Raw genomic sequence first — 17,803 nt, forward strand, 5'->3', positions numbered from 1 at the left:
TATCTGAAGTTTAGAAAGTCTAAACTCTATTGTATGAAAATTCAAAGAAGAGGTAATCAGATTCTCAAGACCAGGGAATTGAAGCCACAGCTGAGTCACACCCTACATGTGATCCTCTCTCTGTTGTTTGAGCAGTGTAAAGGAATGCTGTTGGGATTAATGAAATTGTAGTTTGCTGTGGGCTTTGAAAAATTTTATACTTGTGTTATATGTAATAGTTAGGTTTATTTTATCTTCATTTCTTTTGCATAATATCTGTAGGATCGCATGCTTGTGTTTCACTGAAAGACCACCATGTTAAAACCAAAAAAAAATTTATCAAGCCAGATGTTAGTCTAGGATCTGACCTCTCCAATAATAACATCAACTGAAATCACAACTTGATACAGAGTCAACTGTAGTTCAGCATTAGTATGGCAGGGATCAAACAGAGGTTAAGAAAGATCACCCACATGGCACCTCTGATGGAAGGTGATTATGAACATTTTAGTAGTGTCTTTTGCATTGAAATGCCAGATTCTGTCATATTTCCAGATGGAGAAGCACACTAAGCCTCTTCCTAAGGGTGCATCACTGTTTGCAACAGGATGTCTCAGGACTTTAGAATTTTCATTTGTCTTTTGGTTGTGAGAGCATGAGTTGCTCACTGTTTAGCAACAATGAAGTTCTGTGCTAGTTGGCATTATCAAGTATGCCTGGTGTTTCTCTCAGAATAGGCTTTTATATACTCTACATAAAAGTTGGAAGAAACACAATTGTCTTTAATATCATTTTTTCTTGTGGACAGAAAACAGAGTTAATGTTTCAAGTCCAGTGACCCTTCAGAATGTTATGTTCTCCAGTAATTTCTGTATTTGTTTCAGATCTTCAGCATCTGCAGTTTTTGTTTGTGTTGGCTTGCTCATAGCAGTGTCAAAGAGATTAATGTTTAATTCCTGGAGACTCCAAGACAATCCTGGAGGGTTAGCATTTGTAACTCTAACTCAAAATTATTGAGTGAAAAATCAAACTAAGTGGTGCAACATCCAAAAGCATTCCTCACACAGCAGACTATATGACAAAGAATGTGTGTTTTACCCCTTAAGGTGTTTTCTACACAAGATATATGTGACACTTAAAGACCAGTTTCCTTGTATTTATAGAAGTCACACTTCACTACATATTATATGTTGTAATTATTATAGGTTAACTTTTCATTCATGATCGAAAATGTATACAATAATTAAAAGCAATCACAATTTGTCTTTATGTTATGATTTACCTTTTATAAACAACTGAAGCTAAGAAAGAATTCTGACTAATATGTTCTCCTGTTACTTTTTTCCAGAAACATCAAAACTAAGTATTTTCTCCCCATTTCAAACAGCTGTCCTTTATCACCAAAGCTGAGAAAACTTTCTACTTTAGATGAAGTTACATAAAAATAAAAACTAAGAGCAGGAGTCACCCATTCAGCTTAAAGTTTGCTCTGCTATTCAATATGGCCATATTCCCACTTTCTCCCCCTACCCCTGGATGCCTTTAACATCAAAGTTTATCTATCTCTTTCTTGATATATTCAGTAACTTGGCATCCACAGCGATCTGTGGTGGAGAAATCTTTCCTCATCTCATTTCTAAATAGCTACAATATATCCTGAAATTGTGACCCCCGGCTCTAGACACCTAAATGAAGGAAACATTCTGCACTTAGGCTCATCTCAAACTTCAGTGAATGCAGGCCCAGACAAACTAATTTCTCTTCAAAAGAGGGGTGGCACGGTAGCTCAGTGGTTAGCACTGCTGCCTCACAGCACCAGGGTCCCAGGTTTGATTTCAGCCTCGGGTGACTGACTGTGTGGAGTTTACACATTCTCCCCATGTCTGCGTGGGTTTCTTCCGGGTGCTCCGGTTTCCTCCCACAGCCAAAAGATGTGCAAGTTAGGTGAATTGGCAATGCTAAATTGTCCATAGTGTTAGGTGCATTAGTCAGAGGGAAATGGGTCAGGGTGGGTTACTCTTCGGAGGGTTGGTGTGGACTGGTTGGGCCGAAGGGCATGTTTCTACACTGTAGAGAATCTAATCTAATCAAGACAGTTGTGCCATCTTGGTATCAGCCTATATAGCACTCCCTCTATAGGAAGTATACCTTGCATCAGGTAGGCAAGTAATATTCCAGATGGAGCTCCACTAATGCCCTGTATAACTGCAGTAAGACATCCTTATTTCTGAACTCAAATCTTGTAATGAAGGCCAGGGTACCATTTGCTTCCAAATTGCTTGCTGCATCTGTCTGTCTACTTTCATTGACTGATGTACAAGGACATCCATATTCTCTTGTACATCCACATTTTCCAAGATATCAGCATTTAAATAATATTCTGCCTTTCTGTTTTACACACCAAAGTGTATGACCACATTTAGCCAAATGTTACTGCATCTGCATGTGTCTGCCCACTCACTCAACTTGTCTAAATCACCATGAATCCTCCTTGCAATTCAATTTCCCCAGTTTTGTGTTATCTACAAACTTGGAAAAGTTGAATTTGGTTCCCCAATGTATAATATCTATACATAGCATGAATAGCTGGCACCCAAACACAGATCCTTGTGGTAACCCAAGACTCACTGCCTGCTACCTGGAAAAAGACACATTTAGTCCCAGTCTCTCTTTCCTGTCTGTCAACCAATTCTCAATCTATGCCAATATATGACCCCATGTCCTATGTGCTTTAACCTCTGCCCACCAATCTTTTATGAGAGACATTATCAAATGCTTTCCATAAGTCCAAAATATCATATCCACTGGTTTTCCTTTACCAATTTGACACATTGCATCCTCAAAAGGCTTTCAGCAGATTTGTTAAGTGTGATTGCATTTCATAAACTCATGCTGGCTTTGTTCAATGCAATTAATACATTCCAAGTGTTCATTTATCATGTCTTTTTATTATAGATTCTAAATTTTCTCCACTACTGACAGTAGGCTAACTGTTCTGTAATTCTAATTTTCTTTTTCTCTCGTTCTCTTTTTAAATGGTGAGGTTAATTTGTAGGAGCTGCTCCGGAGTCTACTGAATTTTAGAAGAATACAACCAATCTATTCAAAAATTTCCAAGGCCACTTCTTTTATTACTCTGGGATGTACATCATTAGACTCTGGTGAATTATCAGTCTGTAACCCCATTAATTTCAGTCGCACTTTTTTAAAAATAATACTGATTTCCTCCAATTCTACCCTCTGCCTGGACGCTTGGCTGACCACTATTTCTGGGAGGTTATTTATGTGCCCACTTTTTGGAAAGACTTGAACCAAAATATGCATTGAATTCTTCTGCAATTCCTTTGTCTCCACTATAATTTCCTCAGTTTCTTACTGTCAGGCACCTACATTTGTCTTTACTAATCTTTCTGTATTCATATATTTATAGAAGCTTTTACAGTCAGTTTTTATGTTCCCTGCAATTTTACTCTGATACTCTATTTCCCCCACTTGATCAAACTTTGTCTGCTGCAATGTTTTGAAGTTCTTCTGAGACTTCTTGGAATATTAACAGATTTCTATATGAAGTAAAGTATCCAAAATGTTATGTTGTTACTTAAAGGATCACAAGCTTTGAAAAAACATACTTACCAAAATTAGAATCAAGATATGCTACTGCATGATGAAAACACCATTCTAATAATATGCATATAAAACATTGTTCAGTTATTGACTCTTGCAATTAAAAACTTATCAAAAGCACCAATATATACAAAAAATTCTGAATGATTAAATTTATAAATTTAGAAATCTTTTTGATAAGTTACATAAAAGGTTAATTATACCACATCACACTTAACTAAATTGATTTTTAAATGATCATAAAATACTCACATTTTTGATTAGACGGAATTGATAGCGAAGAACAGAGGCCATTATGTGTCTTCGAACTGAATGAAATAAAAGCAGAACTTATTTTAGATTTTGATTAATTATCTAAAGCAGACAGAAAATTATTGAATGTCAAGTTTATCTTTGAAGAACAAAATTAACAAACGTTTTCATGTCAGCAATGTTTAAAAAAGTTCCAAGATGGTTTCCATAAAAATAGGTGAAGAATTGCAAGGTAATTTTTAACAATAAAAAGGTTTATTGTTTACAATTGATCTATATGGGCATTTGGAATTAATTTGAACTGTATTTAAAAAGATCATTTCGATAGGTTGTGAAGTGGATCCTTAGTGGAGTTTGCTATGTGCCCCTCAAATTCTAGTTGGCTTCATGTTTTCTTCACTTCACCTTTGCTTGTAATTTCATTCTTGGCAAAGTTTGCCAATTGGTCAAGGTGACTTTTAAGGCCTTCTAAAAGTTTTCGGAAACTTAGTCTCTTTAATTATCCCCATCTGTTTAAATTCTGACTTAGTATATTTGTTCTCTCACCACCAGGCCCTGAACCTCCATTATGAGGACATGCAGCAAACTGACGAAGAAAAAAAAAATCTCAGGAATAAAGTGAAACTAATATGCCCTCTTTTGAGCAATATTTGTGCAAAGTGCAAGGAAATAAAAGTGAAGTCATTGTGGACTTATCAACAGAATAAGTAAATGGTCAGTTTCTAAATTCAAAGCTAACTGAACCCTTAGTTTTGGTTCACAACCGATTAGGCAATGCTCAGGAGGAGACTCCAAACACCTCATAGGGAATCCAGAACAATTTATCACCTACTGTCACCACAGAGATAAAAATGATCGATGTATAATAAAAGAAATACCAAACCCATATAGTGTGGAAGTAGCAGTTAAGGGTTCCAGGCATCAACTGGACATGGTGGGGTGTATCCCGCAAACAGCATTTCCATTGTCTTTCCTGCTGATTTCTAGGTCCTCTCTCCCCGCAATCCCACCTTGAAAAACACAGCCCTTCTCCTACCAACTTGTAGCCTGTGTCACCCCTTGAGACACTCAGAGCCTGACTTTGTGGCTCCCAGGGCACCACTGAACACAAGGATTGCCTCTAATTAGTCATGCAAAACTTCTGACCCCAGGTTTTTGATTCCAGAGTAAAGCCTGCTGGTATCCTCACTACTGCCACAGTGACTTGTAGGCAGTTGCCATGCAAGATGTCCAACGGCAAAAGGTTTTGCCCAATATATCCGGAAGCCTGCTTAAAAGTGCAAATAGTTTATCCAGATGAAACTGGGGTCTCATTCTTTTACGGCCTTCAGTAAGGTTGTGTTGGGTAAGATCTTCTATATGGTGGCTCTGTAAGCCATATACAGAGAAACCTCGATGATCTGAACGAGATGGGCGTTTGATTCAGATAATTGATTCTTCGGATAAATGATTCAAAGCCTCTCCTCTGGGGCTTGGAGTTTTCTGAAGTTTCCTTTTTCCTTGCGCTGCCTGCCTTGCACCCTCTCACTATCTCAGGGTTTGTTTCTGAGCAGACACACACACTTGTGTGTAAGAGACGTTCCGCATTGCTGAAACCTCCCTCTCCCCCTCAACAGTTCAATTGTATTGACACAGCGAGCACTTGCTAAGTCCTGTCCCCATTCAGAAAACTAGGCAGTAGCACATTGCGCATGAGCTCTCCCACCCTGTCTGCCCCACCCCACCCCCAATGCTGTCCGACCCTCCAACCCCACCCCCTCCCCACCCGCTGGCCGCCCTGCACCTCCTTGCGCCGCTGCCCAACCCCGTCAGCTCAGGTCACCATTCCCTCGCCCCCAACCCCCACACACAGACACATACACACACACTCAACAACTCAATTGAAGAAATTTAACAGACAATAACTGCCAGATCTGCTAAGGACTGAGTAATAAAAAAATGAAGTTTTCCAATGAGCTAATCATAAATGAAATGCTGATTAATCACCAACAATTCTCTCACTGTGTAGGAGAAAGTGAGGACCTCAGATGCTGGAGATCACAGTTGAGAGTGTAGTGCTGGAAAAGCACAGCAGGTTAGGCAGCATCCAAGGAGCCCTTCATCATGTCAGCGTGCTGCTTCATTCCTGATGAAGGGCTTTTGCCCGAAACGTCGATTCTCCTGCTCCTCAGATGTTGCCTGACCTGCTGTGCTTTTCCAGCACCACACTCTCAACTCATTCTCGCATTGCGTATAAATCACCCTGGCTCCAGCCCATTATATCATGGATAATGGGAAATGCTGACTTGCAATCACATGATCAAAGGTAACCTGAAGGAAGTTAAAAGCCAGTCTCGAAACGATCAGGACAGGAGGGAATATTCTTCCACACAGAAGAAAAAAACCCCTGCCTAACGCAGACTGAGAATTCACCAGGGACTATTTTATTTTCACCAGCACAGATTCACTCCGACAAACACTCAACCATAATTTCACCTGGAAATTCAAAGACTTCTGACCATGAGAGAGAAATTATCATTTTACATCTTAAAGGACTGAAATTTGAACACATGATATAGTTCCCCAGTATCCAGCAAGCATGGATCTCTTCTGCATAAAAAAACACTTTTTTTCTGGCTACCATCAGTTCTGAGGAAATGTCAATGGACCAGAAATGTTAACTCTGATTTCTCTCCACAGATACTGCCAGACCTGCTGAGCTTTTCCAGCAATTTCTGGTTTTGTTTCTGATTGCAGCAGCTTTTGGGTTTTATGGAGTATGGGGAGTGTGAATTACATAAATTTGCTAGTTGCACAAGAAGTTCTGTTGATTCTTTACTCTGCATTTCCTATTTACTCACAGGGACATACCTCTCCTACCCCTGTATTACCATTAAGGCTTCTCATATTAACTTCCATTCTACTCAATCTCTCCTTTTGTTTTATTGTAGAAAAAAAGTGTCATGACTGGACAAAGGGTGGCAGGATGGTGGTCCTCACTCAAGGAGAAAATGCTGGAGTTGGCTGGAGAAGAGAATGATCATTCATATGGAATGCTGAGATCTCCAGGAATAACCGAGTATTTACTCTCTTTAAATATGTGTTCCAGATTCTTGTTAAAGTTATATCCATTTGTGATTGAAGCAGTCTCTTCAAATATCCCAAGGATGAAACAAGTTGTAGTGGTCAAGCATTGCCTTTCTCTCACAAGCAATCAACCCCTTGATTCTTGTCACATCAGACATCAGGAATCCTTGAACCATCATGTTGCTGACTGTGGCCAAGGGCACATTGACAACAAGCAACAGGATAGTAGCAGGGCATACCCTGTATAGCTCATCCACACCTACACCCACCTTATGAGTGAAAGGACGGAACCAACAATGATTCTACACATCTCTGTCGGAAACATTTCATTCTATCTTTCAGCTTTTCAAAGGAGAGCCTTACTTTTCAAGGCTGGTAAGTGTATTATGGGGCATTCACATTTCTACTCACTTTTATAATTCAACGGCCTCCCAAGATAAGCTGCATGAAGCATTGCCTCTCTCTCTCTCTAAACACTATCCCACAGAATGATCAAGCATTTTTAGGGCAATTTAGTTTATATACAATTTGTGAAACATTGAAGGCTAACTGATAATGGAAGACTGAAATCCTCAGGATTGCTCCCAACCTGCTGCTTATCATGACAGACTTCACTGCACAACACTGGATATTATATGCTGACTGAAGCCTTAGAAACCACTAAACATCAGTCCTGATAGAGGTTTATAAGATTGTCATTGGCATGGATTGAGTGGAAAATATAAGGTTTTTACTCAGGGTGGAGGTGTCAATTACCAGGGGACATAGGTTCAAGGTGTGTGTGTGTGTGGGGGGGAAAGTTTAAAAGAGATGTGTGAGGCAGGTTTTGCACCCAAAGATGTGCTGCCAGAAGTGGGGATGGAAGTAGATATTTTGAAAATGTGGGTGTACTTTGAGTTAAACGCAGCAGAACTACCGGACACAGCACCAAGTGTTCTCAATAAGGTAACAATGTCACACTTGGTCGAACAACTCGATTAGCTTGTTGCCTGGAGACAAAAACAAATTTGAATATTCGGCCAATCAGTTTAAATTATACCCTGAAAAATACCAGACTCCAATCCAGTTGGAATTTAGTATAGTGACAATCTTAAAAGCCAATGACACGGGGGGATCCAAGATGGCGGCGACCCAGCAAGTCTGAGTCTACAGTGCTCCTCACAAGACTTGGGTAAAGTGGGTCACCCACCCCCACCACACTCACCAAATCATTTATAATAGTTGTTTAATTTAATTATTTGTTTAATATTAAACTTAAACAATTGAATCTTTAATTAAAATGACTAAAGGGAAGGGAGCCCGCAGCTCTCAACAAGCAGGAACCCCTCCCCCAACCTCTCCAGCTGCAGCAGAGGCGTCCACAGCTGCCCCGGGGGACTTACCTACAGTAACAAGCCTTGTGGAGATGATCTCCAAGCTGGATGCGAAGATCGACGCTTTCATCGAGGAGTCCCGAAATCGATGGGACTCACTCTTGGCCGCGCTGCAGAAGCACAACTGAGCTATCCAAGAAATGAAGTGCCGAGTCGGAGGGGCAGAGTTAAAGGCCGCGACCTCCGAAACTACAGCTCAATCGGCCGTGGATCACGTCCGGACTCTCGAACAGCGAGTCCGGACCTTAGAGAATTACATTGACGACCTCGATAATCGAGGTCGTCGAAAAAATATTCGTTTGCTGGGCCTTCCCGAACGGGAAGAGGAAGGCCAGCTTACAGCATTCTTGGAGCAGTGGCTGCCACAACTTTTAAATCTGGAAGCTGGATCAGGCCAGGTAAGGGTAGAATGGGCCTACCGGGTCGCAATACGCGGGCCCGGCTCGAACCAGCGCCCACGCCCGGTCCTGTTCCGGCTGCAGAGCTACAGGGAGAGGCAGATACTCCTAGAAGCCTCTAGAAATCTCGGAAAAGACCCCAAGCTATGATCTATAAAGGATCCAAGATCATGCTATTTCAGGACTTTTCCCCGGCTCTGGTTCGAAAGAGAAAGGCATTCGACGAGGAGAAGAAGCGTTTAAGGGACTTAAATATTCAGTACTCCTTACGCTACCCAGTGACGTTACGCTTTAACCATGAAGGATCCGTATATAACTTCGGATCGCCAGAAAAGGCTAAGGAATTCTTGGACTCTCTTAGATAAACTGTAAGACATAATGGATGTTGGTTTGCCTTTCCCCCCACTTTGGTTTATATCCCCCCTTTTTTTTTTCTCCTACCTTACTGTTTAATATTATCATGGGGGTGGGGAGAGGGATTTGATTTTCTCACCCCCCCCTTGGGGTTGTTTTCTTTTATTATTTTATGTATATATGAGGGATGTATGTATATGTGTGTGTATATATGTGTGTATATATATATATATATATATATATATAAGCTGGGGGGCTTGGTTAATGTTGGTGGGGGGAGGTGGTTACCTTATTCAATTTTACCTCTGTCTCTAGGAGCAGGGTTGTTTTCCCTTGTTATTTTGTATTATTATATTTAATTATTATTTGTTGAGGTGGTAATTTTATAATTATATGTTTATATATGGTATTAACATTACCAAATATATCCAGGTGTTGGTATGGGTGGGGGTAGGGTGCTCACTGTTAACTCTAGCTTTGTATTATATTTGAATTCTCCTCATTTTATTGAGGAATGCCTGGGTCAAGGGTGGGGCATTGGTTGGGAGAGGATATGATGGACTTTTGGAGAGGAAGTGATACCCCCTGGGAACAAGGGAGAAAATCTCCACTTAGATACGTTTTATATTTTTTTTATTTAGAAATAGTTTTTTATTGTATTGTTGTGGGTGTATTAGAGAGATTTTATTTTTGTAAATTTTATATGCTCTACGCTTGGGATGTTCTGGATAGGGTTCCCCCTCCTGAGGGGTCTCGGATTGGCCTAGATGATTATGATTGATCAGTCGGTTAAGTGGTGCACCTGGAATGTCAAGGGGAGTAATTCGCCAGTCAAAAGGAAGAAAATATTATCAAATCTTAAGAAGGAAAGAGTTGATATAGCTCTCCTACAGGAGACACACCTGTCAGATAAAGAACACTTGAAATTACGACAGGGTGGATTTGATCAGGCCATTTTTTCTTCTTTTAGCTCAAAAAGCAGGGGAGTTGTTATTCTTGTTCGAAAGAATTTCCCTTTCAAAATCCTAAAGCAGATAAAAGATGAATCTGGACGATATATCTTGATTAAAGCCCTCATAAATGGAGAGGAATATGGGATTTTAAATTTGTACTGCCCCCCGGCACACCCCTTTAAATTTATAATGGAAGCCTTTGCAAAATTGATGGCTTTTGGTGCCTGTCATATAAATATAGGGGGAGACTTTAATTGTATTATGGATCCGGAAATAGATAGGATTCCCAAGAGTACTGCAGGAGTATCTCCCAGATCTAGACAATTGATGGATCTGAACATAGAATTAGGATTACTAGATGTATGGAGATGTCTTCATCCACAGGGCAGAGATTTTTCTTTCTACTCTAATCCACATAAATGTCATACCAGAATTGATATGTTTTTTGCCCCCTCGATTTATTTAAATTCCATATCATCCTGTAAAATAGGTAGTATAGCAATTTCCGACCACGCTGCTGTATATATGGAAACTAAGGTGAGGAACAATGGGACATCCCCTCGGCATTGGCGTATGGACCCTTTCCAAATGAAAGATAGTAAATTTGTAAAGTACTTCTCTCAAGAATTTAAAACTTTTTTAGAAATTAATTCAGGTACAGCTAGCAACCCGACAATGATGTGGGAGACCATCAAAGCTTACATGCGAGGTTTGATCATCTCCTATTCAGCGACCCAGAAGAAATTGAAGAGAGAACAACAGCGTCTGCTTGAAGCTCGCTTAAAAGCAGCTGAAACAGCATACACTGATAGACCTTCTATTATTAAATTGCAAAGGATTACAGCTCTTAGGACAGCTCTAAACACTACGCTTACTCAAACGGCTAAGAGGGAAATATTATTTGCAAATCAAAGGTTATATGAATATGGCGACAAACCGGGTAGATACTTAGCATTTCTTGCAAAGAAAAAAAAGGCCCCTCAGACTATTACGTCTATCAAGGAAAGTACGGGTATTTTGACTCCTGATCATAAAAAGATTAATGCGATCTTTAGATAATTTTATTCTGAGTTATATAAATCGCAGGATTGTGAAGATAGAACGAGGAGGATGCAGTCATTTTTAAAAAATTTGACCTTTCCAGGCCTAACTCTGGAACAAGTATCGGTCCTAAATGCTCCTCTTACACTCCAAGAAATACTTGATGCAATTAGGCAACTTCAGAGTGGTAAGACACCTGGCCCAGATGGTTTTCAAGCTGAATTCTATAAAGAATTTACAGAAATATTGGCTGGTCCACTTATGGACATGTATAACTATGCATATAGTCAGGGCTGTCTCCCGCCTTCGCTGAAAGAGGCAAATATCTCTCTTATCCTTAAAAAAGGAAAGGACCCAGAAGATTGTACATCATATAGACCAATATCCTAGCTAAATGTAGATTTTAAAATCCTTTCTAAAACGTTAGCACTGACACTAGAAAGGATACTACCACATATTATAAAGGAGGATCAGACGGGGTTTATTAAGGGCCGTAGATCATCCAATAATATTAGAAGGGTTTTGAATATGATTCAAGCCTGTCATCAGAGAAAGATACCAGGAGAGTGGTTTCATTAGACGCGGAAAAGGCATTTGATAGGGTTGAATGGTCATATTTGTTTTACACATTGGAAAGGTTTGGCGTTGGACAGGTGTTTACCAAATGGATCTCAACATTGTATAGTGATCCCAAAGCAGTTGTGGTTACCAATGGATTAGGTTCGGATAGCTTCAGGGTGGGTAGGGGCTGCCATCAGGGATGTCCCCTCTCGCCATTGTTATTTACGCTAATAATTGAACTACTAGCAGAAGCTATACGAGCTGATTCTAATATAACGGCCCCGAGGATTGGTACAGGTAAACATAAAATTACCCTTTATGCAGATGATGTTCTTCTATTCCTCAGTAATCCTTTGATGTCCGTACCTCGCCTAATCCAAGTTATTAATACATTTAGCGCATGCTCAGGCTATAAAATTAATTTTTCAAAATTGGAGGCTATGCCAATGGGTGGCCTTGCTATGATACCCCACAGCGGATGGATCCCTTTTTCCCTTTCGTTGGTCCCTGGAGGGCTTCTTATATTTAGGCATTTTTATCACTCCAGTATTTGGTCAGTTGTATAAGGCTAATTTTGTGCATTTACTGGAAAGGATAAGGCAGGACCTCCAGCGATGGGGAGACCTTCCAATTTCCTGGTTGGGTAGAATAGCACTAATCAAAATGAATGTCCTGCCCCGTCTCCTATATCCTATGAGAATGCTTCCGGTGATGCTGCCGAGGACGGCTTTATGTAAACTATATGGCTGGCTGGGTTCCTTTATTTGGAATCATGGGCGGCCCCTCATTAAGCTGAAGAAGCTACAGCTTCCACAGACAAGGGGAGGATTGGACTTCCCAGACTTTAGGAAATATCAGTTAAGTTCCCTACTAAGTTACATAGCTGATTGGGTCTTGTCTGATCCACAATCTGGTTGGACATCGAGGCCTCTCAAGTAAAATACCCACTTATTAACCTTTTATTCTCAGACAAGAATCATTACAGATCACTGTAAAAACCATATAATACTAAATACAATTAAGGCTTGGAATATAATGCGGCAAAATGAGGGCAACTCACATAAAACATCCCCCTATGCACCGATAGTGGGAGCATGGGGATTCCAACTGGGGTTTACAGATGCCACTTTTAAACTCTGGAAATCCAGGGGTATCTCATGTTTAGGGGATCTATTTAAAGATGGGGTCCTGATGTCTTTTGAACAGCTGCGTCAGAAATTCGGATTACCTAATGGAGACCTCTTTCGATACTTCCAAATTCGAGATTATATACAGAAGAAGACTACGTTATTAGATAGTCTTTATAAATCAGATAGAGAATGTAGTGTCCTACGACCAGTGGGGGTATCTTCCGTAGGTACTATTTATCATTTACTACATGATAAAGTATCGGGAGATATGGATAATCTGCTTAAAACATGGGATCAGGAATTGGGACTAGAAATCTCTATAGAAACGTGGAATGGTATTTTGGAAAATGCTAGAAGAATTACTATCTGTAACAGAACCCAGGCTATCCAGCTGAAGATACTTCATAGGGCCCATATAGCACCGGTTCAACTGGCAAAATTTAAGGCAGGAGCATCTCCAATGTGTCCTAAATGCAAAATAGAGGTGGGCACTCTTGTACATTGCCTATGGACCTGTCATAAGATCCGTAGATATTGGACTAAAGTAGCAAGTACCCTGACAGAAATTTTAGGAACGGAAATTAAAGTGGACCCTGTATCTCTCCTTTTGGGCTTTTTGAATTTTCCCTACCTGGACACGTACGGGAAGAGACTATTTTCTATTCTTTCTTTCTGTGCAAGGAAAAATATTTTGGTGAACTGGGTAGCTGAGGGCCCCCCTGGACTTTCAAATTGGCACAGATTAATTATGGAATGTATTCCCCTTGACTTCCTCACAAATATGGTGCACCGAAAGACCGAATTATTTTATAAAATATGGCAGCCCTTCTTGAATTACATAAATACAGATATTTCGGCTATCCTAACAAGGGCTTTTATTTAATTGAGATTACAAACCTGGTTGGTCCGGGCCCCTCGGAAGAGGAATCCCGCACGAATACGGGTTTTATTACATCTGATGTTAACAAATTCCGAGCATGTAAGAGACTTAAATATACACTCTGGTTATTGTAGGTTAGATTAGTAGATAGTTGAGTTTTTTTTTTTCTTCTTTTTCGTTTTTTTTTGTCTTTTGTTAAATTTTGGCTATTGTATATTTGAGTTAATTGTATATCAATGTTTATATCTGAGAGTTTTGTTTATTTTTGTAAACTTGTAAAAATGTTAAATTTCTAATAAAAATATCTATTTAAAAAAGCCAATGACACAATCTGACGCTTTGAGGATGTACGACCGGGGGAAATTGAACAGTTGAGAGGAGAACTGCCAATCCAACAGCATCTTCACACTGCCCATAAATATAGCTCTCTTAAAAGTACCTTTATTGATCAGTAACCTGTGAAGCAGTATCCCCAAGGAGAAAAGAAAGACCGAAATACAGAGGAGAAACTAAAGCTGCCTGGTTTTGAGATAAGAAGTGTTGTTTTGTAAATCATAATTGGGAGTTTTATCGGACTAGTATTAGAGAAGGGAAGGTAAAAGATAGGTTAGAGTAAGGACTTGTAAATAGTCGTTAGTTAATTATTCTCTGTTATACTTGAAGAAATAAAGTTGTTAATTTTTAGTTTAAATAGTTCTTGGCCACTTGTATTTTCAGATTACTGCACAGTATAAATCTTTTCTGTGTTGCTGGTTTAAATTGAGCAGGAGGGTTTACCCCATGTCACTACATAGACATAATATCAATATTCAAGAAGCATCTGGACGCATACATGAATTGGAAGGGAATAGAGGGATATGGATCCTGTAAGTGAAGACAGTCTTAGTACGGAATGGCAAAATGTGTCAGTGCAGGCTTGGAGGGCTGAAGGGCCTGTAGCTGTGCTGTATTATTCTTTGTTCTAATGGCATGTTATTGTCCTGTCTCACTGAAAACTCCTTTCTCCTGAATAGTGAAGGACCCTGTTAAGTGCAGATATTTTAAGATGGGAGCAACTGAAGAAACTACTTATATAATCATATAGAGGAGTTCTTAAGGTGCAGTGTTAGAGTCCCTCCCTACCTTAGAGCCAGGAGGCCTGGGTTCAAGGCCCACCTGTTCCAGAGGTGGGTCAAAATATCGCTGAACAGGTTGATTAAAATTATCTACAATCATATGCATAAGAAAACATCTGTTCAGCAACAGGGAAGTTCAAGAAGTGCATAAATAACAGCTACATAGCTAGCACAAGAACATGTAGATGAGATGTCTACTTCAGCTTGTGCAGATAAAAAGATCATCAATACACATCATTGCTTGACTAATTGCATATTACTTTCTTGCAACAAAACTCAATGGTTTCTGGTGATGGGACATCAAATCCTCCCCGTTAGCTGAATGGCTCAACCTGAAGCCCAGTCACATGACTGAAATAAAGACAGGAATGCTGGAGAGAGAAACAGAATGAACATTTCAAATCCATTATTGGCTCTTCATCAGAATTCTAGAGTGTGTCTGTTTCAGATTTTCTAAATTACACTATTTGTTTTTATTTAAGTGGCTAAAATCTCTACCTTGTTTGAATCATCTTTAATTATACAACTGTGTCTTTTGATTATCAGTCTTGTAACACCAGAACAGTAAACAGCTCCAGACTTAGCTAAATGCCTACCTCTGGCCTCAACATCTTACAGAAGTCTGATTTCTGGAAACAAACTTGAGTTTTGCCTACGAAGTGAAACAATTCCCAGCTTACTACTAATCAGCAATTTGATTATATCTGAATTCCTGTGAAAAGGACATCTGCGCAAAACTGAATGCCAACTGAAAGAACCTCAACTGGACACTGACTTACTGGATCCTCAAATTTACATGATATCTTTGACTGTAAGAAATTTAGAGTTTCTAAATTCTATCCCTTTCCTTTCTCTTTTTCTTTCTTGGATGCATGTATGTAAGTGTGCATTATGAACCATTCTTCTGAGTTTTAAATGCAGTAGCAAACCCTACTTGTTTTAAACCAAAACAATTTGTTGTTGGATATAGAATAGAATAGAATTAGGTTTACCATCTCATGTACTCACATGAGTGCAGTGAAAAGTCTACAAAGTTACCACTTACAATGCCATCTTAGGTACAACAGTACCTAGATACAGGATCTTAGGAATAAATTAGAAAAGTAAAGAAATAAAAAGTTCAGCATTACAGTGCTTCAAGACATCAGATACAACGGATCTAGGTGCAGGATCTTAGAAATAAATAAGAAATAAAATTTTAAATTCAAATTCACAAACAGGGTTTAGAGATACAAACCTCTGTCTATTTTGAAAGAGAAAAGAAAAATAAGGAAAGAAAATTAAAAACTCTATCTGCTACAGCTAGAACAGTAAATCAAAGGCTGAGAATTTATGGTGTAATTCATTTCTTGATTTTCTAATGCCTTTTTTTTGCTGTGCAAGAAACAAGTCAGGATTTTAGTGCCTGGATGAGCACAACTCAGACAACAGTCAAGAAGCAGAATGACTTCCAGGTCAAAGCAGTCCATTTGATTAACACCACATCCATATATTTGTTGTGGTCGACTGCATTATCATGATGTGTGGTGCTGGAAAAGAACAGCAGGTTAGGCAGCATCCAAGGAGTAGGAGATTTGATGTTTCATCAGGACTTTTGCCTGAAATATTGATTCTCTTGCTTCTCGGTTGCTGCCTGACCTGCTGTACTTTTCCAGCACCACACTCTTGACTTTGATCTCCTGCATCTACAGTCCTCACTTTCTCCTGAACTGTCTGATAATGATGCAGACTGTTATAGACTAGGCCGGACCTATTCTTAAGCAGACAACCTGGACCATAACTTTGTAATTTGTTTCGCTTAACTGTACAGTGAAAATTACCTGGAGTAAGTTAGCTAGGTTGACTACCAGGTTTTAAAACAAACAAAAATTAATTCGCAACATTACACAATGAAACACAAAGAACAGAATAAAGAACCCCTAGAGAACTCAGTATACCCAAACTAGACTTAATTGTGCTGTTCCGAATATACACAACAGTCCCAATAAGCAAACCCCCTTAAAAAAAATATGAATGGAACAAATGCTTACAGGTTTAAGTTAGAAGGGCAGAAGGATAGAGAGAGTTTCGCAGCCTGTTTCCACACAGCTGAACTCCTAACTAGTTCTGGACCTAACTGTTTAGCTAGAGAGCTGACCACTCCCCTTTCATTATACAGGTCACTTGTAAAACATGACCACTTTGGCCTGAAATCTCATTTGTTTACATATAAACAAATGGCTGCTCAAAATCCTTTTTCATCTCTACCAAACTAATCACCTTGGAGCCGGGAGAGTTTTATTACCCCTCTGAGAAAAATCAAGGACACAGTATCCTGAGAAAAGGAACACCTTTCAGAAAAAAGGGAGCAGCTTTGTGACAAGATTGAGATGTGACGAAAAATGTCTCTCCAGTTGGCTACATCTTACCTACCCATCAATAATGTCATGGTGGCAATTTGGTACTCATCACTCAATATCATGTAACATTGTTCTGTCCCTCTCATGTTTAATTTAAAGTTCTCTTGTTCTCTCCCATCTTTGCAAGTATGGTAAAAGTTTTCTTACCAAGAATACTTTGCTGCTTTCCATCTCTTAGCTTCTGCACTGACAAAATTCTCATCATCAGTTATTTCACCCTCCATCTCAATATATCATGCTATTTTCCCTGAGTTCATGACTTATTTGTCCTCCCAAACCTGTTCCTCAATGTAAACATATATTAACAGTCATCCTCATAACTCTGCCTCACTGCTCACAATGTATCAATCATAGATAAAGCCATCTCTGATCACTTACTAGAAACACTTTCCATCCACATCCATCTTCTAACTTTACATTCTTCTGGCCTTAGAAAGAAACCTTCCCCCAATTTGCCTACAACTATACAGTGAAAACTACCTAGTCTGTGACTGCTGGAATGCCTCATTTTGGCAGCCATAGATTTGATGCACAATATAATTCTGCACCACCTAGTCCCAAATTAAACTAGTATTCTCTCCCATCTTAGCCATTCTCCTCATTCAGCTTTCATTTCCACTTGATTAAATCCAAGGGTGCAGATTTATACTCTGGACAATGGTTCAACACGAAGTCTAT

At 39.5% G+C, this 17,803-nt stretch overlaps 1 protein-coding gene across 7 annotated transcripts in view; it reads right to left on the reverse strand.

The window, feature by feature from the left end:
• The window catches only part of cunh8orf89 (chromosome unknown C8orf89 homolog), a 145,691-nt gene that overhangs the window by 3,580 nt on the left and 124,308 nt on the right, over positions 1-17,803 (reverse strand). For 5 of the 7 annotated variants that reach the window (XM_087985966.1, XM_043689184.2, XM_043689181.2 and 2 more), the window contains one exon: positions 3,856-3,911. In XM_087985966.1, coding sequence (XP_087842092.1) covers positions 3,856-3,911 — 56 coding nt within the window. Of the gene's footprint in view, positions 1-3,612; positions 3,658-3,855; positions 3,912-17,803 lie in introns of all 7 variants that reach the window. The other 2 variants (XM_043689183.2, XM_087985967.1) reach the window with 1 other exon arrangement.

Source organism: Chiloscyllium plagiosum, unplaced genomic scaffold, assembly GCF_037043375.1.
Source record: "Chiloscyllium plagiosum isolate Xiang-an unplaced genomic scaffold, Cpla_swu_hap1 HiC_scaffold_4, whole genome shotgun sequence".
Classification (NCBI taxonomy): Eukaryota; Metazoa; Chordata; class Chondrichthyes; order Orectolobiformes; family Hemiscylliidae; genus Chiloscyllium; species Chiloscyllium plagiosum.